This window comes from Trichosurus vulpecula, chromosome 3, assembly GCF_011100635.1.
Source record: "Trichosurus vulpecula isolate mTriVul1 chromosome 3, mTriVul1.pri, whole genome shotgun sequence".
NCBI lineage: Eukaryota > Metazoa > Chordata > Mammalia > Diprotodontia > Phalangeridae > Trichosurus > Trichosurus vulpecula.
Genome location: NC_050575.1, coordinates 300,777,061 through 300,800,066, shown reverse-complemented (window position 1 = coordinate 300,800,066; position 23,006 = coordinate 300,777,061). Strand labels below are relative to the sequence as shown.

Sequence of the window (23,006 nt, the reverse complement as noted above, 5' to 3'; positions counted from 1 at the left end):
TCCATATTCCTCAACATTCCATGGGTAATGTTACAAAGGATGATAGTCCATCTGTTACCTCCGTTTTCATTATGTGACTGGTTCCCACCACCTAATTAAACATTTCCTGGATGATGTATTTTATGCCACTTCTTACATGCAGTAATAATGATAGTAGCTGATACTACATTATTTCATTTGATCTTCATTTTAAAGGGGAGAAATTTGAGGTGTAGGGGTTTAAATAAATGCCTGTGGTCACATAATGTACTAAATATTAGAAGCAGGATTTGGATATAGGTTTGTTGTAATTCCTAATCCAGTATTATTTCTAGCACACATCATTGTTGATAGTACTTATAGCCTACTTATGCCTACTTGAAGTTTCCATTGCTCTTCAGGTCACCTGTAATTTTGGTTCTTTGGAAATTGTGGTGTTCTATGATGCACAGCTGTGTAGCATCCCCAGAAGAATACTGTCTTTAAAAAGCTGATTTTTTTTTCATATTAGGGAATCCCTTGGGATTTTTGAAAGTCCTGGGCATTTTCCTAATTCAGTCCAAATTCGAATCTATTTTTCCTATTTAATTCTGATCCCAGCTCCTTGTTCATTTAGTGTCGCTCCAAGATAGATATTGATGGATTAACTCAGTGGACTGCCTATCCATCTGCCTGTCTTATTCTGGGCAACATCCATTTCTTATCTACTTGTTTTCTCCTAAGTGAATTGCTAACAGTCTCTTTTTAGCGTTCACGGATTTCATTGAGGAGGTCCTGTAATATTCTGGAGTTTGGTTCAGTCAGCACAATATCATCCATAAACAGCAACATCTGGAGGATCTCAGCAACTATAGGGAATCCCCTTCCATTTGGATTCTGTGCAAGATATCCTCCATGACAGGTAACATCTTTAGTGAGCGCATATCTCCCTGTATTGTGCCTGCTTTGGTGTTGATAGAAGATCAATTGAACAAACTCGGTGGTTCCGTCTACCAAGGAATCTTATTTTAACAATATGCATAGGAGACATATTATTGGAGAAGAGCTTTTAAGGCTACATTTTATTATACTGAATCAGATGCTTTATTATAAATAAAGTATAAACACAATCAAGAAGCATTATGTTATAGTGAATAGAGTGGTAGAATGGGAGCAAGGAAGACCCAGGTTCAGGTCTTGCCTCTTACCTATAATAGATATGTGACCCTGGGCAAAAGAGTGGCCTCTCAGTGTACACTAGGTACCTAAAACTAAATATTGAAGACCAGTCACTGATCGATGAAATCAGTGGTTTGAACCAAACTCCTTACATTTTTCCTGAATAGATTGCTAGGATAATGTCTTTTGAGTAGGTCTTGAATTTCATTCAAGAGTTCCTGTTTATGGTCTGGGGCTGAATATAGTCCTCACAAGCTGAGCTGTTCATTGAATTACTGAAGTTGTGAACTGCTTTAGAAAATTACATAAACCTTCCTCATTCTTGTTTTGTGTTTTCAGCGAGGATTCTTTTGATGTGTGTGTGTGTAGATTATTCTCGTTGTGAATTTATAGCGAAGAAAAGGTAGGCATGCGAGTTGGTTGGTATTTATTGATATCCCCTTGAACATTTTTTGGGGGGTATTAATACCATCTATAACTTTTTTTAGTCAGGATCTTTCCCACTTTTAGATGCCTTGAGAATTAATCTAGTCCAGCTGTTCCTCCTGGCTTCATTTATAGTGCTGTTCATACTTGCCATGTAACATATTAGGTACTAAGGTATTGAGGAACCACATGTGGTAGATGAATTGTCAGGAAGGTAAAAATAAGGAATCATGGAAGCGCTGGTAGATTTGTTCTATTTCTGTTGTCCCATTTCCTCTGTATGTAAATTCTCTTAGGATGATTCTGCTTCAGTAGGTCTTACTCCAAATTTTCTGAAGATTTGTTTTCCTTGTTATTGTATTGTATAGTGTAGTGTAGTGTATATAGTATAGCATAATCCGTGTTCTGTGTATATATGCTTATGTGTTCCTGTTAGTTTCGTGTACACGCATGCACACAGTAAACTTATGTAGTATAGTTGGAGAATTATGTATTCTGTTGTACTGATTTTTAAATATTTAGCATATAAACATACCCTTCCTAGTATCATTAATTGATTCTGTGAAAATATTCGTTTCCTTATTATGTTATGAGAGTGGTTCCATAGAAATATTATAACTGTTTGATTGTGCAGCTATTGCCAAGGGGTTTGGTTGCAGGTGTAGGCCTTATTACGAAAACAACTCTGGTCAAGGCAGTCTTAGGGGAAGGGTGCCTGTGTAATAATACACAGTGTACATGATTTAATCTTTTTTTGATGCCGTCATTAGGCACTTTATAATCTTAGTGTTCTGAAGTCCATAATCGTGGCATCATTTGACAGAGAGCAGGTTTGTAGGTTGATAAATGTTGTTATTAGGTATAAAATGCCAGATAACTCTTATATACTTATATATAACTGCATATATACTTTCTATTTATTTGTATTTTAAAACATTTTTAATTAAGAAAAGTTTTGGTGTCTGGGGCATAAATTTGACTGGAGTTTTCTTTTATCTTCAATTGAGTGACAGCTCACATTATAGAATATAATAGCAAGCTAAAGTTCTCCTACCGCTGCAACTAGCTGCTGTCACCTTTCCTCATTTGTAAAAGAAGGGAACTAAATGATATCTAGAGGCATTTACAACCATGAGTCTATGTCTACAGAACAGCTTTTCTATTTTGTAATACTGAGTAGATAACAAAAGTCTTAAAATCTTTTTAAAAGATGCTACTAGTGGTATTGTGTTGCTGTGGAAAGAACACTGGCTCTGGAATCAAAGTTTCAGGTTCCAACTCCTACCTCTGTGATTTACTTCCTGTGTGACCTAGACTAAGTTTCTGCACCTCTCTAGGCCTCAGTTTCTTCATTTCTAAAATGAGAGATTGAACTAGATGTCCTCTGAAGTCCCTTCTAGCTCTAGATCTAGGATCCTGTGACCGCTTAACTGGCAAATGAGTTCTGTTCAAAATTCCCTAATTCTCCCTGGACTTGGTAACAGCAAATAGAAATTACAGTATTTTAAAATCTATGAGAAGTTGTTTATATTTACTAACTACCTACTTTTTCTACATATGAAGTCTTACACTATATTCTAGGGAAGATAAGGAATTAAACTTGAGCATTTGACCAGCCTAAAGCCAGCCATATTAATTGCAGTGTGCTAGTCAGTTGGCCCTGAAGGTTGGAATTGGTTTTTCATTGAATTTTCTTCAGAAGATAGCTCTCTGATACCACTATTAGGTTATAAATTCTGGAAAGGCAAGCAGTATATTTGACAAATTCTTAAATGAATAATTCCTAACCAGACCAAGAGGCTTGTTGTATAGCTTTGTTGAGAGTTAGTGGTGACTGTTGGGAAGTGTTGGGATTCTTATTTATTTATTTTTTTTTAAGAAATCCCATCAGTACTGTTGCACCCTCTTATCAGTGCAGACTGCAACCCCTATCTAGACCATTTCAGGAGTTACTGTAGCAGAAAAAACAGTACCTAGTGTCCATCTTTCTGTTGTTTGGGGCTCTAAGAGCGTGTGTTATTACAATACCTCATCACAATCCATGTCAGTCTCTCATGACAGCCTTTCCAATTCAGCCTTAACTTGTTAACTTCACTGAGCCCAACAGGAAGTCCAGAAATATATCACAGTATTCACAACAGTACTTTTTGTAGTAGCAGAGAACTGGACGCCATCAATTAGGGGTTGGTTGAACACACTGGTAGATGAATGCAATGGAATATTATTTTAGAGTAAAAAAATGACAAATACAAAGCATTCAGAGAAACATGAAGAACTTTGTGAGAACTATTGTAAAGTGAGGTGAGCAGAACCAGGAAATGTAAATGGAGGGATTGGGTGGGGATAGCAAAATGCTTGTTAAATTCTGAGTAATTATAATGACCAGTCTTGCTCTGGGACAATAGGTGATGAAACATGCTTCTCATTACAGTAGTGGTGGGAGCTTACAGTTAGAAAACCTTAAATACTGTTGGACGAGTTCATTGTCAGTTGATTTTTCTTGACTGTTTTTCTTTGTTACTAGGGAGAGTTTTCTGGGGAGGGGGCATTTGGGGAAGTGACTATCTAGAAGTAACTCATACAGAGATAGAAGGCATCTGTTCAAACTCAGAAAGAAAAAACTATTTATTGGGGCAGCTAGATGGCATAATGAGTAGAGCACCAGCCCTGGAGTCAGGAGGACCTGAGTTCAAATCCAGCCTCAGACACTTGGCACACTTGCTAGCTGTGTGACCTTGGGCAAGTCACTTAACCCCAATTGCCCTGCTTTCCCCCCTCAAAAAGAAAAAGCTCTTTATTGAACTTCCAGTTATTCTACATGCTTTAACTTTGTATGGTTACCATGGAACACTTGTGAAGAGGTTTATGATGATCTCCCTGGCTAATGTATTGCTATAGTCATTCTCTGCTAATTCATGTCTATCCATTCTTTGGAGGTCTGGCTCAAAACTCCCATCAGGCTTCTTACACTGGTCTTTTCTTCATTTGTGTTATCTGACTCATAAATGGTTTATAGTGTGCCATCTGTGATTTGTATCTATCTCCAAGGTGATTTTTAATATGTTTTCTTCTCCTTGGGTAGTGTCAACTCCTTAGATTCAAGGACTATGATTTCTACTGAAGACAGTGCTATGTATGTAGCTGGGTTTCTAATTCTTGTTGTATCAAGCTTGGTGGCTTGTGCATAGTAGGTATTTTAAAATTGATTATTGAATTTGCTAAATATTTAGCAACACTTGCCTTATTTATTTGGGCTTTAGGCACCACAGGCGAGTATTGGTGGAGTGGCTGAAAGATCCGTCTCAGGAGCTTGATTTTATTGCTGACATTCTTAACCAGGATGCAAAGAACTACCATGCCTGGCAACATCGACAATGGGTCATTCAGGTACTGTCTTCTCTGTTGTTGGTTATAACAGTTCCAACTCACATTTATAGAGTTGCAAAGTGTATTGCCTGTATTATTATCTTAATGTAGAATCTAAAGTGTGTCTTAAAATAAACTTTAAAATTTAAGTTTTATGCTTCTGAAATAAAACACAAATTGATTTCCAAGTAGTTTGGGTTTTCTAAAGTGCTTTAAGTTTTTTTAAAGAAAATCTTTAACCTCGGTCAACTTTTATATTTTCCTTGGGAAATTATGCTAATAAAATAACTGTAAAATTATCACAATTCTGTAGATTAAACTTGAATATGTTGATATTTTGTCTATTTCTTAGTGAATAATACATCCAAAAGTTTCCAAACAAAGCAAAACTTGCTTCAAAAGTTTTTTTTTAAACATGCACATGCTTTATTTTGAACTTAAAATGTCATGGGCCTTTTCAGGTAAAAATAAAAAACAAGAAAAGGTCATGGAACCAAGAAAGTGTCGTCGAAACTTTTCTTAGGGGAAATATTTCATATGTAACTGCCTGTTAATGATTTCCCCAGTAGAGAGTGAAACCTTATTTCAGATATAGCCAATTCATAGAATATAGTGTAAATTAAATATTTAGGCTTTTGGACATGTTCTTTAACATAAGAGCAATTCTTATGTAACTTAGAGTAATTCTTTTTTTTTCCCCAGTGGCCATTTTTCCTATTTCTAAGTTAAAATTTTATATTAAATAGAAAATAAAGAGTAGTAATAACACATGCTCAGAAAAAATTATGTAATGTAGCATACAGTAAATTGTTATTCCTTATAAATTTTTCCCAATAAATTCTCTTTTCCTTACTTGTTTTAAGAAGTAAAAGATCTTTCCTTTAAAATTCTAAACTTCCCAGTTGGATTAGATTTGCCCATTATTACTTTAATAATCCTTTTCCAAAGGCATTTAAGAGAGCTCAACACATCACCCAGCTTAGCTTAATGCCCTGCTTAAAACCATCTTTAAAAGTTCCAAGGGCAATAATCCCAAAGCCCCATTGAGACTGTCAAACGTTTTCAAGATTCTAAAAGCTGAGTACATGTAATACCTTTCTTTGTTTTTTAATCTAATATTTTTGATCTAATTTGTACCAAGTTAATCATCACTTGGGAAAAAAAGGGAACAATTTCACAAAGAATTGGTAAATAGTTGAAGCAAAAACAATAAGCTTTTAAAAGCGCTATATAACTGTCCACATAGAAAACCTTAGTTTAAAATAGTTTGACCGGTCTTCGATGTTTGTTGCATATTGTTGAAGCTTTTCTTAAGGAGCTATATTGTATAATCATAAATTTAAGGGAATATAAAACTTAGCTTTTCACTAAAATTAGTACTTCTTAATTGTACCCAACAGAGTCTATTTTGAAAAGAACTATAAAACTGAAATTACTACTTTATAAGTTTGCCAAATATTGAGTCAAATAAAAATCCAGCCTTTTATCAGTTCTTATTTTCTTCAACCTCTCCATAACATTTAAAACTGTTAACTTCCTACTCCTTAAAATTCTGCTTCCTTTGGCTTTTAAGGAACTGTACTTTCCTCGTTCTTCTGCAACCTTTGTGATTTCTTTCTTTCAGTCCCCTTTCCTATTTCCTCAAACATAGTAAGTACTTAATAAATGCTTGATGACTGACTGATTCCTCCTCTTATCCTCTGTATTTTCCTAGGCTCCTCAGTCCACTCTTTTATTTAAAAAATTTTTATTCTAAACTTAAATACCAAAAAATAATATTTCCATATGGCACAACACCTAATACATGGTGAATGGAGCCATAAGTCTCCCTTTCATACCATTTGCATTTTTTGAGAAAAGTATGTAATAAATGTAAACATCATTTTAAAAACTATCCTGCTTGGTTGCTCTTTCCTTTGAACTTCTTCCTTCTGTTTTCTTTGCATTTTGAAAAAAAAGTTTCAGTGGTCCTCTTTCTTCCTTTCTTTCTTTTGCATCATCATTGCTAGTTCTTCCCTCTCAGCTTGCCCCCTTCCCCTCATTTAAAAGCCCAAAGGAAAAAAACCTTTTAACAAGTAAGCATGGTCAAGCAAAACATTCACATCATGGCTGTAGATAATGTCTCTGTTTGTACCTTGAGTCTATTGTGTCACTGTCAGTAGATAGGTTACATGATTTATCATAGGTCCTACTGGGAGGCATGTTTGGTCACTATATTGATCAGAATTTTAAAGTATTTCAGAGTTGTTTTTCTTCACAATGTTGTTGGTCCTTTAAATTGTACCACTGGTTCTGTTCACTTCATTCTGCATCAATACACATTACCCAGGATCCTCTGAAAGTTTTTAGTCACTTTTTATTGTATCGTAATAGTCTATTACCTCTATATACTGCCATTTGTTCAGCTATTCCCAAATTGATGGGGACTCACTTAGATTCTAGTTTTTTTCTGTTTTTTTTTTCCCCACTTTTTAATTTCCCCTTCAGGATCAAGAAGTTCATTTTGTGGCCTATTTCTTTTCTCTTATCTACTCTCCAAACCCATCTCCATGCCAGGCTTATAGCTCTGTTGATTTTGATGTATTTCTACACCAAACTGGGTGTGTGTTCAACCTACCTTTGTTAATTTCAAATAAGAGGCTTATCTGAGTTTGACTATTCTGCACCCCCCCCCCCGTATTTATATAATCTTATTTAGTTCTACCCTCCTTCTTCCTCATTTCTGCACTAATGTATTTATTTTACCTTCCCTTCTACCACCCCTTTTAAAGCATACAGAATAGAACCACTTCACCATCATATCCTGTTTTTCTTAACTGCCTCATTATCTTTTAAAGATGTTATGTTTCTGAAGTGACATTTATTTCTTACCCCCTACCTTTAGAATTGTAGCTTTATCTGATTATACAGCCCCTTCCAAATTCTCAGATAAATTCACTTTTCTAAGTGTTTCTGGATTTTTTTGTTTATATTTCACTGTTCCTATTCAGCTCTGGTCTTTTCATCAGAAATGCTTGAAAATCCTCTTCTAGTAAGAACTTTTTTTTCCCCTATAGGATTATACTCAGCTTTGTAGAGTAAATTATTCTTGATTGTAAGGTTTTATCTTTGTATTTTTTTCTTCAATGTGGGAATTTTGACATTCTTGGGACTTCTCATTTTGGGGTTTGTTTCAGGAAGTGATTAGTGTATTCTTTATCTTCACCTTGCTTTGTGGTTCTTATAATAGATATGGGCAATTTTTATTTATGATTTCTTGAAATACGTTGTCCAAGCTTTTTAAAAATATTGGTTTTCAAGGAGTCCAATGATTCTTAAATTTGCTTTTGTTGACCTTTTTTTGGTCACTTTTTTAATATTGGAATTTCTTCAACTTTTTCAGTGTTTCGATTTTATTCTAATATTTCTTGCTGATTCATGAAGTCATTGATTAATTGATTGAAGTCATCAATTGATCTAGTTTTCAGGGACTACATTACTTAAAGTTTGCTCCTGTCTCTTCTAAACTTCTTATTTTCCTGTATAATTCTATATTTTCCAAGTGCAATCTGTGTCTCAGTTCTAATTATTTACCTTTGTAGATTCACTTTCTATAGTGTTGCCAACCTAGTTCACACCTTTACCTCATGGAGGTTTCTGTGGATTATCACAGCAGCCATCTACCTGGTTGCCCTTACTCATCTTTCTGCATTTTAATCCATTCATTCCTATATGCTCATACATTATACTAATTGCCCTATATGTCACTTGTCTTGCCCAAGAACCTACAAAGAACCTATATTATCTACTATATTAAGTCCAAACTCCTTTGCTTTAAGGCTTTTGAGGCCTTCCATAATCCCAGTCCATTTTGTTTAACATTTTATCCCATTACTTTCTTAATGAATCCTCCAACCTAGTTCACACACAAATAGCCAGATCCATCTTTTCTCCATCCCTTTCATTTTTATTTTATTTTGGGGGACAATCAGGGTTAAGTGACTTGTCAAGGGTTATACAACTAGTAAGTGTCTGAGGCCAAATTTGAATTCAGGTCCTCCTGACTTGAGGGCCAATACTCTATTCACTGTCCACTTAGCTGCCCCTTCCATTCCCTTTAATACGTGAGTTTCCTCACCTACTATCCACTTTTCCAATTCTCCTACCCCCATCAAAGCCACTTTTCGATATTCAATTCAAATATCCATTCTTTTGTGTAAAGTTTTCTCTAGCTAACACCCCCCCCCCCCCGCCCCATTTCTCTGTTCTCTGAATATATATATTGCATTAGACAGAGAGTTATCATAGTATATTTTGAAAGAGCACCGTGGACCAGAAGACCTGGATTTGATGCAGCTTCTGTCTGCCACTTGTTAGTTATGTGACTTTGAGCAAGTTGCTTAACCTTTCTGGGTCTGAGTTTTCCTTATCTGTAAAATAGAAATGTTTGACCAACCTCACTTGATTGTTGTAAAGCTCAAATGAAATAACTTGTGAAAGTACTTTGTAAACTATAAAACACCGTCCATATATAAGCAACTGTTGTTTTTGTAATGATTTTATTTGTATTTAAGGAGAAGGGACAGTTCACAGTTAAGAGCAGCTTGCAGCTTGCCCGGTTATAGTTTATTGATGTTTAAAACAAAGGTTATAGCAAGGACATAGGCCACTTTGGTCCCCTTTGTCTTCATTCAGGCCTGCTACAGCACATTTGAGTTCTATCCATGACCTGATCAAATCTGCCAACACTGCTGACTGACTCGAATGGCTCCTGAACATTGGAGTTTAAGCTTTTACTCAAGCAAAGGAAACTAGAGCACTTTACAAACGCATCATTATAGGATAAGGAGACTTCTGGCACCTTTGATTACATCGGACCTAAGTAAGCTTATTAGATAAGGATGCATACAGGAGTAGGTAACATTACTTTGGTGCTCAATAGTTAAAAGTTTTTTAATTTGTTAGTTATGCTAGTTATTTCTGGCCATATTCTTTCTTCCTTCCTCGAGAGGAAAGAAGCCTAGACTGACCAGACTGTATCAGTTATTACTTTTATAAAAGTACAGACCATACCATGCAGAGTTAGTTCTTAGTTGTTCCCTAATTGTTAGTCTTATCTAACAAAACAAAGTCTTGGAAAGCAGGGGCTGTGTTTTATATTTAAATTCCAATTCGCATAGTATTTATCATGGTGCTGGGCACATAGTAGGAGATAAGTATATACTGGTAGATTGGCTGAAGTCAAAATAATTATGTAATTGATTTATTCATGATTGCCCTATCCTGGCAAATTTGTAAATTTTTGTTAGTAGAGTTCGGCACTGAAACTGAGGCAGCCCTGTTTTGCTTTCAGCCAGCTTCATTATTAACATGCTGCCCTTCTCTGTTTCCTTTTGGCTCTCACCTAAAAAGATTTTGATTTCAAGAGCCTTTTAAAATAAAAACATTTATTATCTACTTCCTACTCCCAGTAGAGAGGTGAGTTAGAAAGGAGAATTAGAAAGGATGGAAGCAGCTCTGCTCAAAGCTGAGACTAGAAAGGAATTATTGATCAGGGCAGTGAATTGGGAAAGAAAAACTATTCCTTTTGAATTTCATCTGCATTGTATGTTTCTTTTTGTTTGAAATAGTGACATATTTGAATTTAGATCATTTTGGAGTTTTCTAAGAATCCTTGATTCCCAAAATAAAAGGGTTAGATCAGACTGTCTCTAAGGTCCTTTCTGGCTTTAAAATTTTACTCTTCATCACTGTTAGGACAATCAAAAGTCAACTAAAGTTTATGTTTATACAATGCAATTTCTATTGAAGTAGCTAGACCTATTAATGATGAATTTTTTTCTTCAAAAAATTTGTTTACTGTTATCTCTTAGTAAGGCTTGTGACTTTGAGTAATCTAAAATTTTAAAAATGCGTATCAAATATAGTAATCATAAAATTCCAGATTTTTCTTTTTTTTTTTCTTCTCTTTAGGAGTTCAAGCTTTGGGATAATGAACTGCAATATGTAGACCAGCTTCTCAAAGAAGATGTGAGAAATAACTCTGTCTGGAACCAAAGACACTTTGTAATTTCTAACACTTCAGGCTACAATGATCCTGCTATCCTGGAGAGAGAAGTCCAGTTAGTATACTCCTAGAGTGACCAGTTACATTTATAGTTTTTTTTTTTGTTTTGTTTTTTTTTTTTTTTTATTTATTTTTTATTTTTTTTATTTTTATTTTTTTTACATTTATAGTTTTTTAAAATTCTTTTGGTGTCATTACCACAGGAGAAGTCAGATTTTTCTAGTACCCTTTGGCTTTAAAGGCTTATTTTAAAGGTCTGCTAAATTCCTACTCCAGTGCCTCCAATGGAGGCAGCATGGTGTGTGGTGATAGAGCATTGAATTTGGAGCAGAAAATCTGGATTCAAATGCTGCCTTGTTATATCAGGGACTTACACCTTATCTTCTGTGAACTTCAGTTTTCTAATTTGGAGGATGGGCCTAATACAGTGTTACAGTGATGATCCAAGGAGATATAATGTATGTCAAGCACTATATAAATGGGAGCTCTTATCAGTAGAATATAAGCTCCTTGAGAATCAGGTATTGACAGAGGATGAGAGATCTGGGGTTAGAAAGCACTTCGGGCTCTTCTAGTCCAATCCTTCGTTTTATAATGAAGCGAAATAACCTGCTCACAGTCCCACAGATAGCAAACATCTGAGGTGGAGTTGGGTCCTCTGATTTCAGAGACAAGGAATTTTTTTTCCACTGTACCATAGTACTACTTCTCTTTATCCTCAGCACCTAGTTCAGAGCATGAGCTAAATAAATGCTTGTGGATGGATTATTTATTGATTGGTGTAAAGGCAACCAGAAGTTCTCAAAGGCTGTGGAGCACAAGCTCTGGCAGGTCATACCAAACTAGAAAAGATTTTAAAACAACCCTCATTCGAGATTATCTGTCTGCTATCTAAAGACCAGTCTAAGTCATATCACCAGGACTATCCTGGCTATAACCATTCATTAAACCATCTGTGTAAGTCATGGAGGAGTTACTGTCTCTACTAGTAGGGAAAGTGCCCACAAGCATGGGATCAGAGCTTTGAAATTTTGAAGCAGTCATCAAATTACATTTGACTTAAGTGACCATTCCTCTCATGCACAAAAAAGTCAAAGCTAAGTACTAGTTTGGTAAATAGCACTTTGAAGTAGCAGAGTATTTTGGAGCTGGAAATACCCAGTTTAGTGGTAAATTTTATTTATGCTTCTATAATGTATCCATGACTATGGGTGGGATAGCAAGCTCTTATCTTGGTTTTAGCTTTTCATTTTATACTTGAGTTGATAACTTGCTTTAGACTTTATTTTTACAATAAAAACTCTGTCCTTTTTAAACCTAGTTTAAGGTAGCCAGTCATAGTCTGAGTTATAAAAGTTATTTCAGTAGACCTAAGTACTAAAATACTAAATACCAAAAATGAGTTCAGACAATATTTCTGCACCATTGAGAAACATTAAGTAACTTATATTTGTATGTTATTCTTTGGAATAGTCCTTCTGGTCTGATTATTTAAAGTCGGTTCTTAGTGAAATCAAATTGTTCTTAAAACTCATTGGGAAGAGAGTAGAGTATAATGGATTCTAAATTTCACAGTAAGATATTGAAAAGTTAGGTTGTGCAAAAATGGCTTTTACTTGTCTTTCTGTTACTTGCATAAGAACTGGTTCATAATCTGCTTGGGGCAGTTACTTGTTCCAGTGGACAACAATATTCAGGTCAGGGAATAAATGAAATTTTTCATATGACTCTTTAGGCCATTTCTAAAGCCCAGTGCTAATTGAAGTATTATTTTTGTAAAACAAAATTTTAGTATTGCATTTCCCTTGGAATTCATGGTAATAGGATTTGACCTTACTTTAACGCCCTCCATAGGTGAAAGAATGATGAGGGAGCTCTTCTGGACCATTTTGCAATTTAAAGCTATTATTTTAACTTTGAAATATTTGAATGGATCTCTGATCTTGTTGAGTTGGGTGGGTATTCCCTTCAGTGGTGTAAATCACAGCCTCTTATCCTGTGCATCCTTTGTCCTTGTCCTCTCATAAATCCTCTGTAAGTGGGATAACCAAGAGATCCCTTCCTCTACGTTTTGGGATTTTTTTTTTTTTAGAAAACATTATGTGGGTCCTTAAATCTTGTAAATAATATTTTTTGTGATCTCTTACTATGTTTGTCATTCCTGGTAATGTATGTAAAGCTCTTAGCAAGCCTTAAAGCATTACATTAAAAGGCAATGGTGACCCTAGCAGTTTTTGTCTTCAGAGATGGTGTCCCATAATTTTGAGTTATATAGCCTTACCCAGTAAAGCACATTAGTCTGAAAAATATGAGTTTTTGTGCTTAGGATCTTTGAAAATGCTGTGCAATTTTCCAAAAGCAATCCAGCTTTTTTTTTTTCCAATTTTCTCCCCTTATATTCAACTCTGGGTCCAGCTCATTGTCCATTTTTTATCGTGTATGCCCACAGTGGAGTTCAGTGGGCCATGCATATAATTATATTTCATAATCTGGATAATGGGCATCCTTCATCTACTTAGTTTTTTCATGGTGGATTGTGAGAGCTGAATTCATTCATGTTGTTATGGTCTTAACAAACACTAGTATTCCACAGTTCGATGGAGGCAACAAAATGTCAGCTAATAGGAGCTTCTAAAAACCCTTACCATTTGCAGGGAATCCTTTTATTTAGAATCTGCACATAGCTTCTGTGACTATGGCAAATATACCTTTGGTGAATGACAGTATATCACCCTATATTATGCTTTGCTTAACAAAGACCCTTGTGTATCGTTCATACGTGCATGAGAGACACTTTGTTGGAGGAGAGCTGTCAAGGCTATATTTTGCTCTGTTTAATCAAATTGTTTTACAGCCGAATATAAGCTGAATAGACAACTGAATAAGTAAACACAAAGTAAGCATGCATTCTCTACACCTTTTAGTCAGTTTGTATGACTGAAGATGTAGTCTGCAGTAGAATATTATTTGTGAAAGCCTACTTTTCCATCAAGAACATTCTTGATGCGTGTACAGATGATCTTAATGTCATTTCCATATTTCTGATGTTGAACAGTTTGATAGTGCCAAGGACCTTGGTGGCAGGAATGTTCCTTTCAGTATCTTAAGTAGCTATGGATGTAGCACCTGAAGGAGCGGCTGACATGCTGCATCTCCACAGGAGTTGCTTTCCAGGATGGTGGCAGTAGGTACTGGCCTGGAAACATTGCTATTCCAGAGGCTCTTGTTTCTACATAAAAGTCCAAGGGGAAATGATGAGGAAATGGCAGTGGTGGTTCTACCTGCCCAGCACGTACTGCTTCCCATCTCTTCCTCAGGGTACTCCTCAGATTCAGCTAGGCTGGACTGCTTGTCTTGTGAGTGGCACCCGGTGGGGGTGACTAGCCCTTGAAAGAGCCACTTCCTTAGATGATGGCTATGAGAATTGACCTCTAAACAAAACCAGTGGTTTGGAGGATGCCATTCTCAGGGCTCCTATGCTTATTTTCCTTTTGATGGCAGTTGGTTAGCGATTAAAGCACATGATGATGAGAAAGTAGGGTCCCTTCCCCACCGTGATTTTTCCTATCCCTGATGGCTGTGGAGGCTGGGCTAAAGGTAGGTCCGGTGATTTGGGGGGCACAGCTCTTCTCAAGACTCTTGGGTTGAGGATCCTGGGCTACCCATCAGGGCCTGAGGAGATATGGCAGCCAGAGTAGAGGTAGTTTAACTTGCCTGGCACATGGCACATGCTCTTTCCCTTTGCTTTGGCTAGGCTGGCTTGCCTCCCCTGTGACTGGCAATTAGTGGGAATGGCTGCCCTCTTCTTTATAAGAATTACTTCCTTGGAAAAATGTTATGAAGCCTAGGCTTCAGGAAATAGGACTAGTGAGCCAGAGGTATTGCTTAAGGGCACTTGTACTTTCTGTCTGTTGGTAGAAGTTGGTCAGCAGCTATTGCTGATGAGAAAAAAGGACTTCTTTCTCCCAGTGATTTGTCCCATCATTATCTAGAATTTCTTCCAGTTATTCCTTGTCTTCTCACCCACTTCCTGGTATTTTGACACTTCTTCAACATTCTCAAAATTGTGTTGCTACCAGCACAGATCTCTTTTTGTATCCTTTGTCTGGTCTAGCTGCCATTTCAGTCTTTTTCTCCTTTAATGCCATTTCCCCTTCCTCCTGTAGTACATTACAGACAGAGGTGTTTAAGTTTCAGATACGCTTGTTCCACTTTCATCTCTTCAACTTCTCAGTTTTGTTTTAAATGCTCTTGGGATAGTTTGTCCTAATTGATCTCACACTAAGCTTAGCTGAATGACTTTAAAGATCTTGTTAACTTCTGTTTTTCTCTCCATTGCTTCTTGCTTTTTATAACGTAGTAATACTTTTATTCTCCTGTCCACATCTGTAAGGTTTTGCAAATGATTCATGCCTGATATGTTTTTCCATTTGAACTAAAGATTATGTTCGTTGACTGAACTAGTTTTGGGGGTCTTTAGGCTTCCTTGGGGTGGTGATTGTTTTACATCTGTTAAACTTTTTGAGTAATGATGTTACACGTCCTTATCTTGTTTTTGTCCTGCTTAGCCCTTTCATATCAGTTGGTCAAGTTGGAGCTATAGTAAATGTACTCTATATTTTCTCATCTTTATCTGTCCTAATTTGGTATTGATTTTTAGCTTTCCTCTAACAAGTGGATAAATAGTCAGCATTCAGAATGTAGTCCACTGATCCCTGATTCAGAAATGACTCCACAAATTAATACCAGTTTCTTGTCTGTTAAATAAGATAACCATTTTCATTTCTTTGATGTCCTTCAGTTTATCATAATCATTGCCTTTTGACTCTTGAAAATGAGGCTTCTGTGCAGTCTACAAACTCATAGTCATTTTTTATTTCTTAATCTTAAACCGTATTTTTTGCTATCCTCCCCAGGTCCACTTTGTCATTGAAGCCACCATATTAAGGTAGATATTGACTAAGTTTAGAGGACCTATTTCTTTATCCTCTTTACTAGATGTTGGTAAATAAGATTTTGAGGTTTCTGGTTTTTAGATTCCATTTCTATATTTTGTTTTTATGTCTCCTACATTTCTCCTTATGTCCTTCCCTTTCCCTCCATTCCCAGAGAGCCATAAAAAAGAATTTTTTTTTAACTGAGAGGAAAAAGAAGTCAGCAACACTGATTATAGTTTTTAAAACGATGTTAAACGCAGTATTCCACACCTGTGGAGCCCATCTTCTGCAAAGGAGTGTGGGAGAGGCATCTTCTCCATCTCTCTTTGAGACTAAGCTCAGTCTTTATAATTTTAAAATGTTCAGTTTTTATTATTTTCTGGTGGTGGTTCTTTCCATTGACATTGTTGTAGTCACTGTGCATATTGTTTCTCTGGCTTTGGTATGTATGTTTTAATTATCTTCATAATGCTCATCACGAGTCCCTATAAGGCAAGATGACCCAGTGTTTCTGTGAAATGATGTTTCTTGCTTTGGGATTCACAGTGAAACCAACTCTGCCAAATAAATCCTTTTTTGTTTCTCTAAGAACTTGTGGGTCAACCAGTTTCCTGATAGGGTTCTCTAATTTCAGTTATATGTTGTCTTAGTCATTGGTTAAGGAGTTTCTATCTATAGTCTTAGGTCTAAAATTTTTTTTTATTGTGATTTCAACAATCATAAACATCTCAAGATGTGCAGAGAACCATATGAGAAACTGAATGTCTAACATATACAATGTTTTAGTTATTTCTAAACAAATTTCTAAGTTTAATGAGGTAAATAGACATTTCTCTATTTTTGACCCCTCTTGCACTTCTTCCATCTGTGTAACTTTTACTGGTATTCTTTTTATGTTTTTAAATTTTTAATTAAATTTTATTTTTCAATTAGCAAAAATCTGCCTACTCCTACCCCTCATTTAAGAAGGAAAGGAAAACACAACCCCTGTTTAAATATGTATAATTAAACAAAACAAATTTTCCTGTTGCTCTTGTCTGAAAGAAAAAATGTGTATGTGTGCATGTGCATGTCTCATTCTGCAATTTGAGTCTCTCATCTCTTTGTCAGAAGATATTTCATCTTTAATCCTCTGGAATTGTGGCTGGACATTACACTAATGGGAGTTGCTATCTTTCAGTGCTGTTTGACTTTACAATATTAATGTCACTATACAAATATTCTCTTGGTTCTGTTCGATTCACTCTGCATCAGTTCATGAGTCTTCCCAGGTTGCCTATGTAGTTCTGTATCACAAAATATAAGAGACTCTCCTTATAGAAGGTAGAAGCAAACCATTTATTCAGACATTTATTCAGATCCCAAAACCAGTAAGTCCATAATAACAGCAAAAAATCTAAAACATGACATCACAACAGGGAGCCAAGCCATCCTATAACCTTCCCACCCCATGCTGGGGCCTTGCCACCAACAACACCCACAGTACAGCTAGCACACATCTGCTCTCCCTCAGCTCTGACAGCTCTGAGAATTTCCTGCTCCACCCTTCCCAGGCCTCTCTTTCATCAAGCTCCTCCTACCACATGTGATCTTCCTGTGAAGTATGTATGTCATGGGGGCATATTAATGGGTGGGAATGATCTTCAAATTTAAATTACCATGATACTAGTTCATATGAAAATGAAGTTCAAACCTCTCTCCCCACCTTTTACTCCTTGTTCATGTATATATCTATTTTTTCCCCATAATATTGTATTCAGTTTTGCTGGGTATGTTATTCTTAGCTTCAAGTTTTCATCCTTTGCTTTATAGAGTGTCATCATTCCAAGTTCTCCTTTGTAGAGGTGGCTGCTAAATTTTGTGTGAGCCTCACTGTGGCTTCTCTGTACTTGAATTCTTTCTGACTGCTTGTAGTATTTTTTCTTTGATGTTGAAACATTGGATTTTGGCCATGATCTTAGAAATTATCATTTGGGATTTCTTTTTGGAAGTAACCAGTGGATTCTTTCTGTTTTGCCTTCTGGTTTTTAGATATCTAGACAGTTTGAGATTTCTTGAAATATAATGTCTAGGCTCCCTTTTTGGTCATAGTCAGTGATTGTTAAATTACATTTCTTCAATCTGTTTTCTAAATCAGTTTTTGCTAAGAGGTACTTTACATTTTCTTACATTTTTTTCAGACTTTTGACTTTGTTTTAATATTTCTTATTGTCTCATAATGTTGTAGACTTTGATTTGGTCCATTCTAGTTTTTAGAGAATTTATTGCTTGGTCAAAGTTTTGTACCTCTTGAGCCAAGTTGAGATTTCCCTTTTCAGAGTTCTTTCTTCCACAGTTCCACTTTACTTTCCAGTTTTTTCCTCTAGCACTCAGTTCATTTATAAAAAAATCTTTAAAAAAAAAAACCAAAAAACTCTTGCTTCATCTGTTCCCAGAATTCTAGTTGAATTTGTGCCCAATCTGTTTCCATTTGTGATTTTGCATGGTAGATGTTTCTCAGTCATTTTCTTCTTTGGAGTTTATGTCTTGAGTAGCTGTCACCATGATAGCTTTTAATGGTGTGATTCTTAACTTGTTTATTCATCCTTCTATACTGCTTCCTGACTTTGGACTTTGTATTAGGGCAAGACTCTACAGTTGTAGAGGAAATGTCTAGGCTGGTCTTGTTGCTACTTTTTTAGGAGTGTTAAATGTTATTCCCAGTTCTCAGGGACAACTCAGGCTGATGACCTGCAAGCTTTCCGTGCTCCCAAAGTGGTATGATCTAGAATAGTCTAATCACTGCCCCCTTGATTTGAACTCTGAAAATTCTTGACCTGGGTTTGGATCTGAGCAGCAATTGACTGCTTCTGGATTCAGCCTCTATCAGCCAGCCAGCCAGCCAGTTCTGCTGGTTCAGTGCAATTCCTGCCCTGGATATTCCTCTGAGGTCTTCAGACTGGCCTGCAAGCTAAAACTGAGAGCCCTCCATTCCCGTCATGCAAACTGCACCAGTGCTGCTGGCTCTGAACTTTCTCCTTGGTGAGTGCACAGCTCAGAGGACTCTTGCACTCTTTACCCAAGACTACCATCTCTGAGGACAAATACCTTTCTCATTTTACCCTGCATCTGTGACCCTGGTGTTCTTTTTAAAAGAGTCTGTCAGTACCCACAATCCTCTTCCCACTAAGTGGAAGCCATCCTCTATAGTAATTAAGTATAGCCAAACAAAACAAATGAAGATTTTGGCTATGTCTGAGAATACACATCTGGTTCTATACCTTTAGTCATTCACCTCTATCAAGAAATGGAAGATAAGTGTTACCATTGGTCTTTCGAAGTCATGATTAGTCTCTGCTTTAGTCAAGGTTATAAGATCTTTCAGTTATTTTACCTTACACTATGATGGTCATCAAGTAAATGAACTGTTATAGGAAAGGTCTTTATCTTTAATGGGCTGTATTGTTATTCCTGCACTTGTCTTATGATAGCAAAGTAGCCAGCATCATAGTTTTTTCATTTTACTTGTCAGGTCTTTTTACTTCATCCTAAATCCATGCATACAAGTCTTTCCACATTTCTTGGAATCTGTCCGTTTTCTTTCCATTCTTAGTTAAACTGGTCCCCAGGAAGCAGACAGTTTCTGGGAACATAATCAGAACATTTCTAGAGTGGTAGCCTTCCCTGTGTTGGCATAGCCTCCAAGAAAGAATGCAGTGTTGTCACCTTGAGGAATCAAGCTAGAACTTTTAGGCATCTTTAATCAATGACTTTATATTCTGTAAAGCCAGGTTATGCATTTTCTTCGTAGTACATAACATCAACAAAAGTATTTGTAGATTAATAATAATTTGTAAGTAATTTGGAGACAGCTAGGTGGTGCAGCGAATAGAGTACTGGATTTGGAGCCAGGAAGACCCAAGTTCAAATTCTGCCACAAACTTACTTGCTTTGTGACCCTAAGCAAGACATTTAACCTCTCCTCTATAAAGTGGGGATAATATCACTTACCTCCTACAGTTGTGAAGATAAAAAGAGATGATATTTGTAAAGCACTTTGCAAATCTTAAAGCATTATATAAGTGCTAGCGCAGGTGCTCTATCTACAGCACTACCTAGTTGCCCCAGTAGCTGTTATTATTAATTAGTTTCACACTGACCTGGATAATTTGAACATAGAACCATAGTTCTTCCATCTTCCTTCTGTCCAGTTAAGTACTATGTTCTTTGACCAAAAATAACAGTAAAGGTGAAGAAAAATTAATTGGTGATACTGCTTTCAGTCCAGCAGCAGAGAGCATAATTACTTCTTGTTTCTGTTGTGATCTTCATAGGGGAAGCCTCCACATGAGGGAAATTCTGTTTTCAAGTGTTACCTATTGATGGGGCTATATTTCCTCCCCAGAATTGGCAGGAAATATGAGGACTATGTATAAGGAAAATGATGCTGATCACTAGAATTTACACCATAGTTTGATGACTGAATTTTAGAGAACTGTATTTAGGTGTGACTAATTAAGAGATACTAAAGGCAGCTAAAAGACAAGTAAATGGATAGACAGGAGAGAGAATGAACCCTAAGTAAAGCTAAGTTGTTTGCCTAATTCCTATGGTTGTATGATCTTTTCTAAGTGGTCATGCTCTTCTCTATTTCTCTTGTCAGGTACACTCTAGAAATGATAAGAACAGCACCACATAATGAAAGTGCATGGAACTATTTAAAGGGGTAAGATGTTTTTGATTTGGGATTTTCATTTTTAATTTTAAGCATCCACTTTTTCATTAACAAACCTTAACTTTTTAAGTTTACATTCATGTACATTTTGACGTTTGGGATGAAAAATGTCTTCTAAATATAAAATTTAAATGTGGATTTAATTTTGATCCAGATCTCATACATGCTAAAATAGGACATAGTAAATATTTTTCATTCAGTCAACAAGCATTTATCAAGTTCTTATGTGTCAAGTACTTTACTGAGCACTGAGAATACAGATACAAGCAAAGACAGCTTTTTTCCTTCAGAAACTTATGTTTTAATGGGGGGAGACTAACACATTAAAAAAGCAAGCTATTTAGGGTTGTTGGTCTGGGGCAGGAGGAGCTCAACAATGAGAGAAAGGGGGCCACAGACACGAAGGCCTCTCTGAAAACTTCAGGTTAACCTCCTTCCCCACCAGACTTCTTAGAACTGCTAATAGGTAACATATGGTCAAATGGAATGAATTTAGCATTTCAGTCCAAAATTTTTTTAACTTTTAACCTACCACTTTTTTGTCAACTGACAGATAGATAAAAAACAAAAAGATAATAAAATGAACCCTTTTATAGGAAGTACCCTTGGTGGGCTGTATTGTAAAGCAGCTCTTTCTTATTCCTGCTCTAGTCTTATTGTGACAACAGCATAGCCAGCATCATTGTTCTCTTTGCTTTTTACTTGTCATTACACATTAGAAATAATTTACCCGAGGCCATTCTTAGGTAACTAGCAAAGCACAAAGATATTACCTTGTCTTCATTATAATTCTCAATGTGTTTTTTCTTTACTTTAGGATTTTGCAAGATCGTGGCCTTTCCAGGTATCCCAATCTGTTAGAGCAATTGTTAGATTTACAGCCCAGTCACAGTTCTCCCTACCTGATTGCCTTCCTTGTGGATATATATGAAGATATGCTGGAAAACCAATGTGACAACAAGGAAGATACACTTAATAAAGCGTTAGAGGTGAGCTAATAGGACTTATATTCTATTCCAGATTATTTCCATTCTCTATCACTCCTGATACTTGAGAATAAAGTCAGCACAGTGCAGCTAACTTTATATCTTGTCCTTCATAGGAAGTCAGAATTCTCTTATACTTGGTTTGGGATAGCATCTTTCAAATCACCTGTCATATAGACTTCTTCTAAAGCTGCCTTAGGCAGTATTCATGCCAGCAAGTCAATACCAGTGGTTTATGGTATTGTTCTGGTGCTCCTATTTCATCAGTTAAAACATGTTAACAATGATGAAAGATTAAAAAACTGCCCTAACATTAATTACTAGTAGGACCTGTTATATATTGGCTTAGAGTAAATCACAGCACAGTGGGGTTGGCTGTAAATGGAATTATATCTTAAAGTATTACTATTTTTCATTTCTAGTTATGTGAAATTCTAGCTAAAGAAAAAGACACTATAAGAAAGGAATATTGGAGATATATTGGAAGATCCCTTCAAAACAAACACAGCACAGAAGGAAGTTTGCCAACAGATAAGCAGCAATAACAGCATTCAGAAGACACTAATGGAATAGTTTTATTTTTAAAAGAAACTTGGAACAAGGAAGTGTGACATGGCTTAAAACCAGAGGGATTATTTCCTTCTACCTGTGTGGGTGTGTGACAACAAGTGCATTGCACAGGTATTGCTTCCTAACAAGCACTAAGCATAATAAGTACTCTTTGGGCACTTCTGCTATTCAGACTAACTCTAGAAGTATTAATTTGGCTGTCTTTTTAAAGTAAAATCCTTAAAATAACAAACCCCAAATGAATTGTTGAATAATAAATAATTCCATGTTTGTTTATTTTTTAAAGGCCCTAAACAGTCTGTTCTTTTCACCTATTTCTTACCATTCAGCTCCTTCCTAAATAGTATATATGAGTTCAGATTTGCAGCGGTAACAATTGCAGATAACTTGTATGTTATGGAGGTAACATAGGCTATAAACAAGGAATACAATTGCTGCAATGCATTAGAGCTATTATAGAAGCTGCACTGGTAATATCTTGCTATCGCTTTAACTGACTAAATGACAAAATGATTTTGTAATAAAACTGTAGATACACCTAAAACAGTATGTAGTAGTGGTGTGGTATTTTGTTTTCATAGCATTTAACTAGTTCCCTTCTGAGCTTAAATCATGTCATCTTATGAACCAGCTGCAAGGAAAGTCCCATTGGTCTGAAGATAAAAAAAAATGCAGAACTGGAAAACAGGACCTTAAAAGATAAAGTTGGCAGAATTTTCTATTCTGGCCTCAATAAGGCACAGATTGGTTTAAACAAATGTTTCCCTTGTTTTGTTCAAGGAAAGAAAATTCAGGATATGAAGATTAATAATTGGTACGACTGT

At 36.1% G+C, this 23,006-nt stretch overlaps 1 protein-coding gene across 1 annotated transcript in view; it reads left to right on the top strand.

Moving 5' to 3' along the window:
- FNTA (farnesyltransferase, CAAX box, alpha) overlaps positions 1-22,731 on the top strand; it is a 28,879-nt gene extending 6,148 nt beyond the window's left edge. Inside the window, exons 5-9 of the mRNA XM_036748746.1 lie at positions 4,824-4,950; positions 10,882-11,030; positions 20,555-20,617; positions 21,444-21,615; positions 22,035-22,731. Of these exons, the coding sequence (XP_036604641.1) occupies positions 4,824-4,950; positions 10,882-11,030; positions 20,555-20,617; positions 21,444-21,615; positions 22,035-22,157 (634 nt within the window). The 3' untranslated portion in view covers positions 22,158-22,731. The remainder of the gene's footprint in view (positions 1-4,823; positions 4,951-10,881; positions 11,031-20,554; positions 20,618-21,443; positions 21,616-22,034) is intronic.
- Positions 22,732-23,006: the final 275 nt, after the last annotated feature.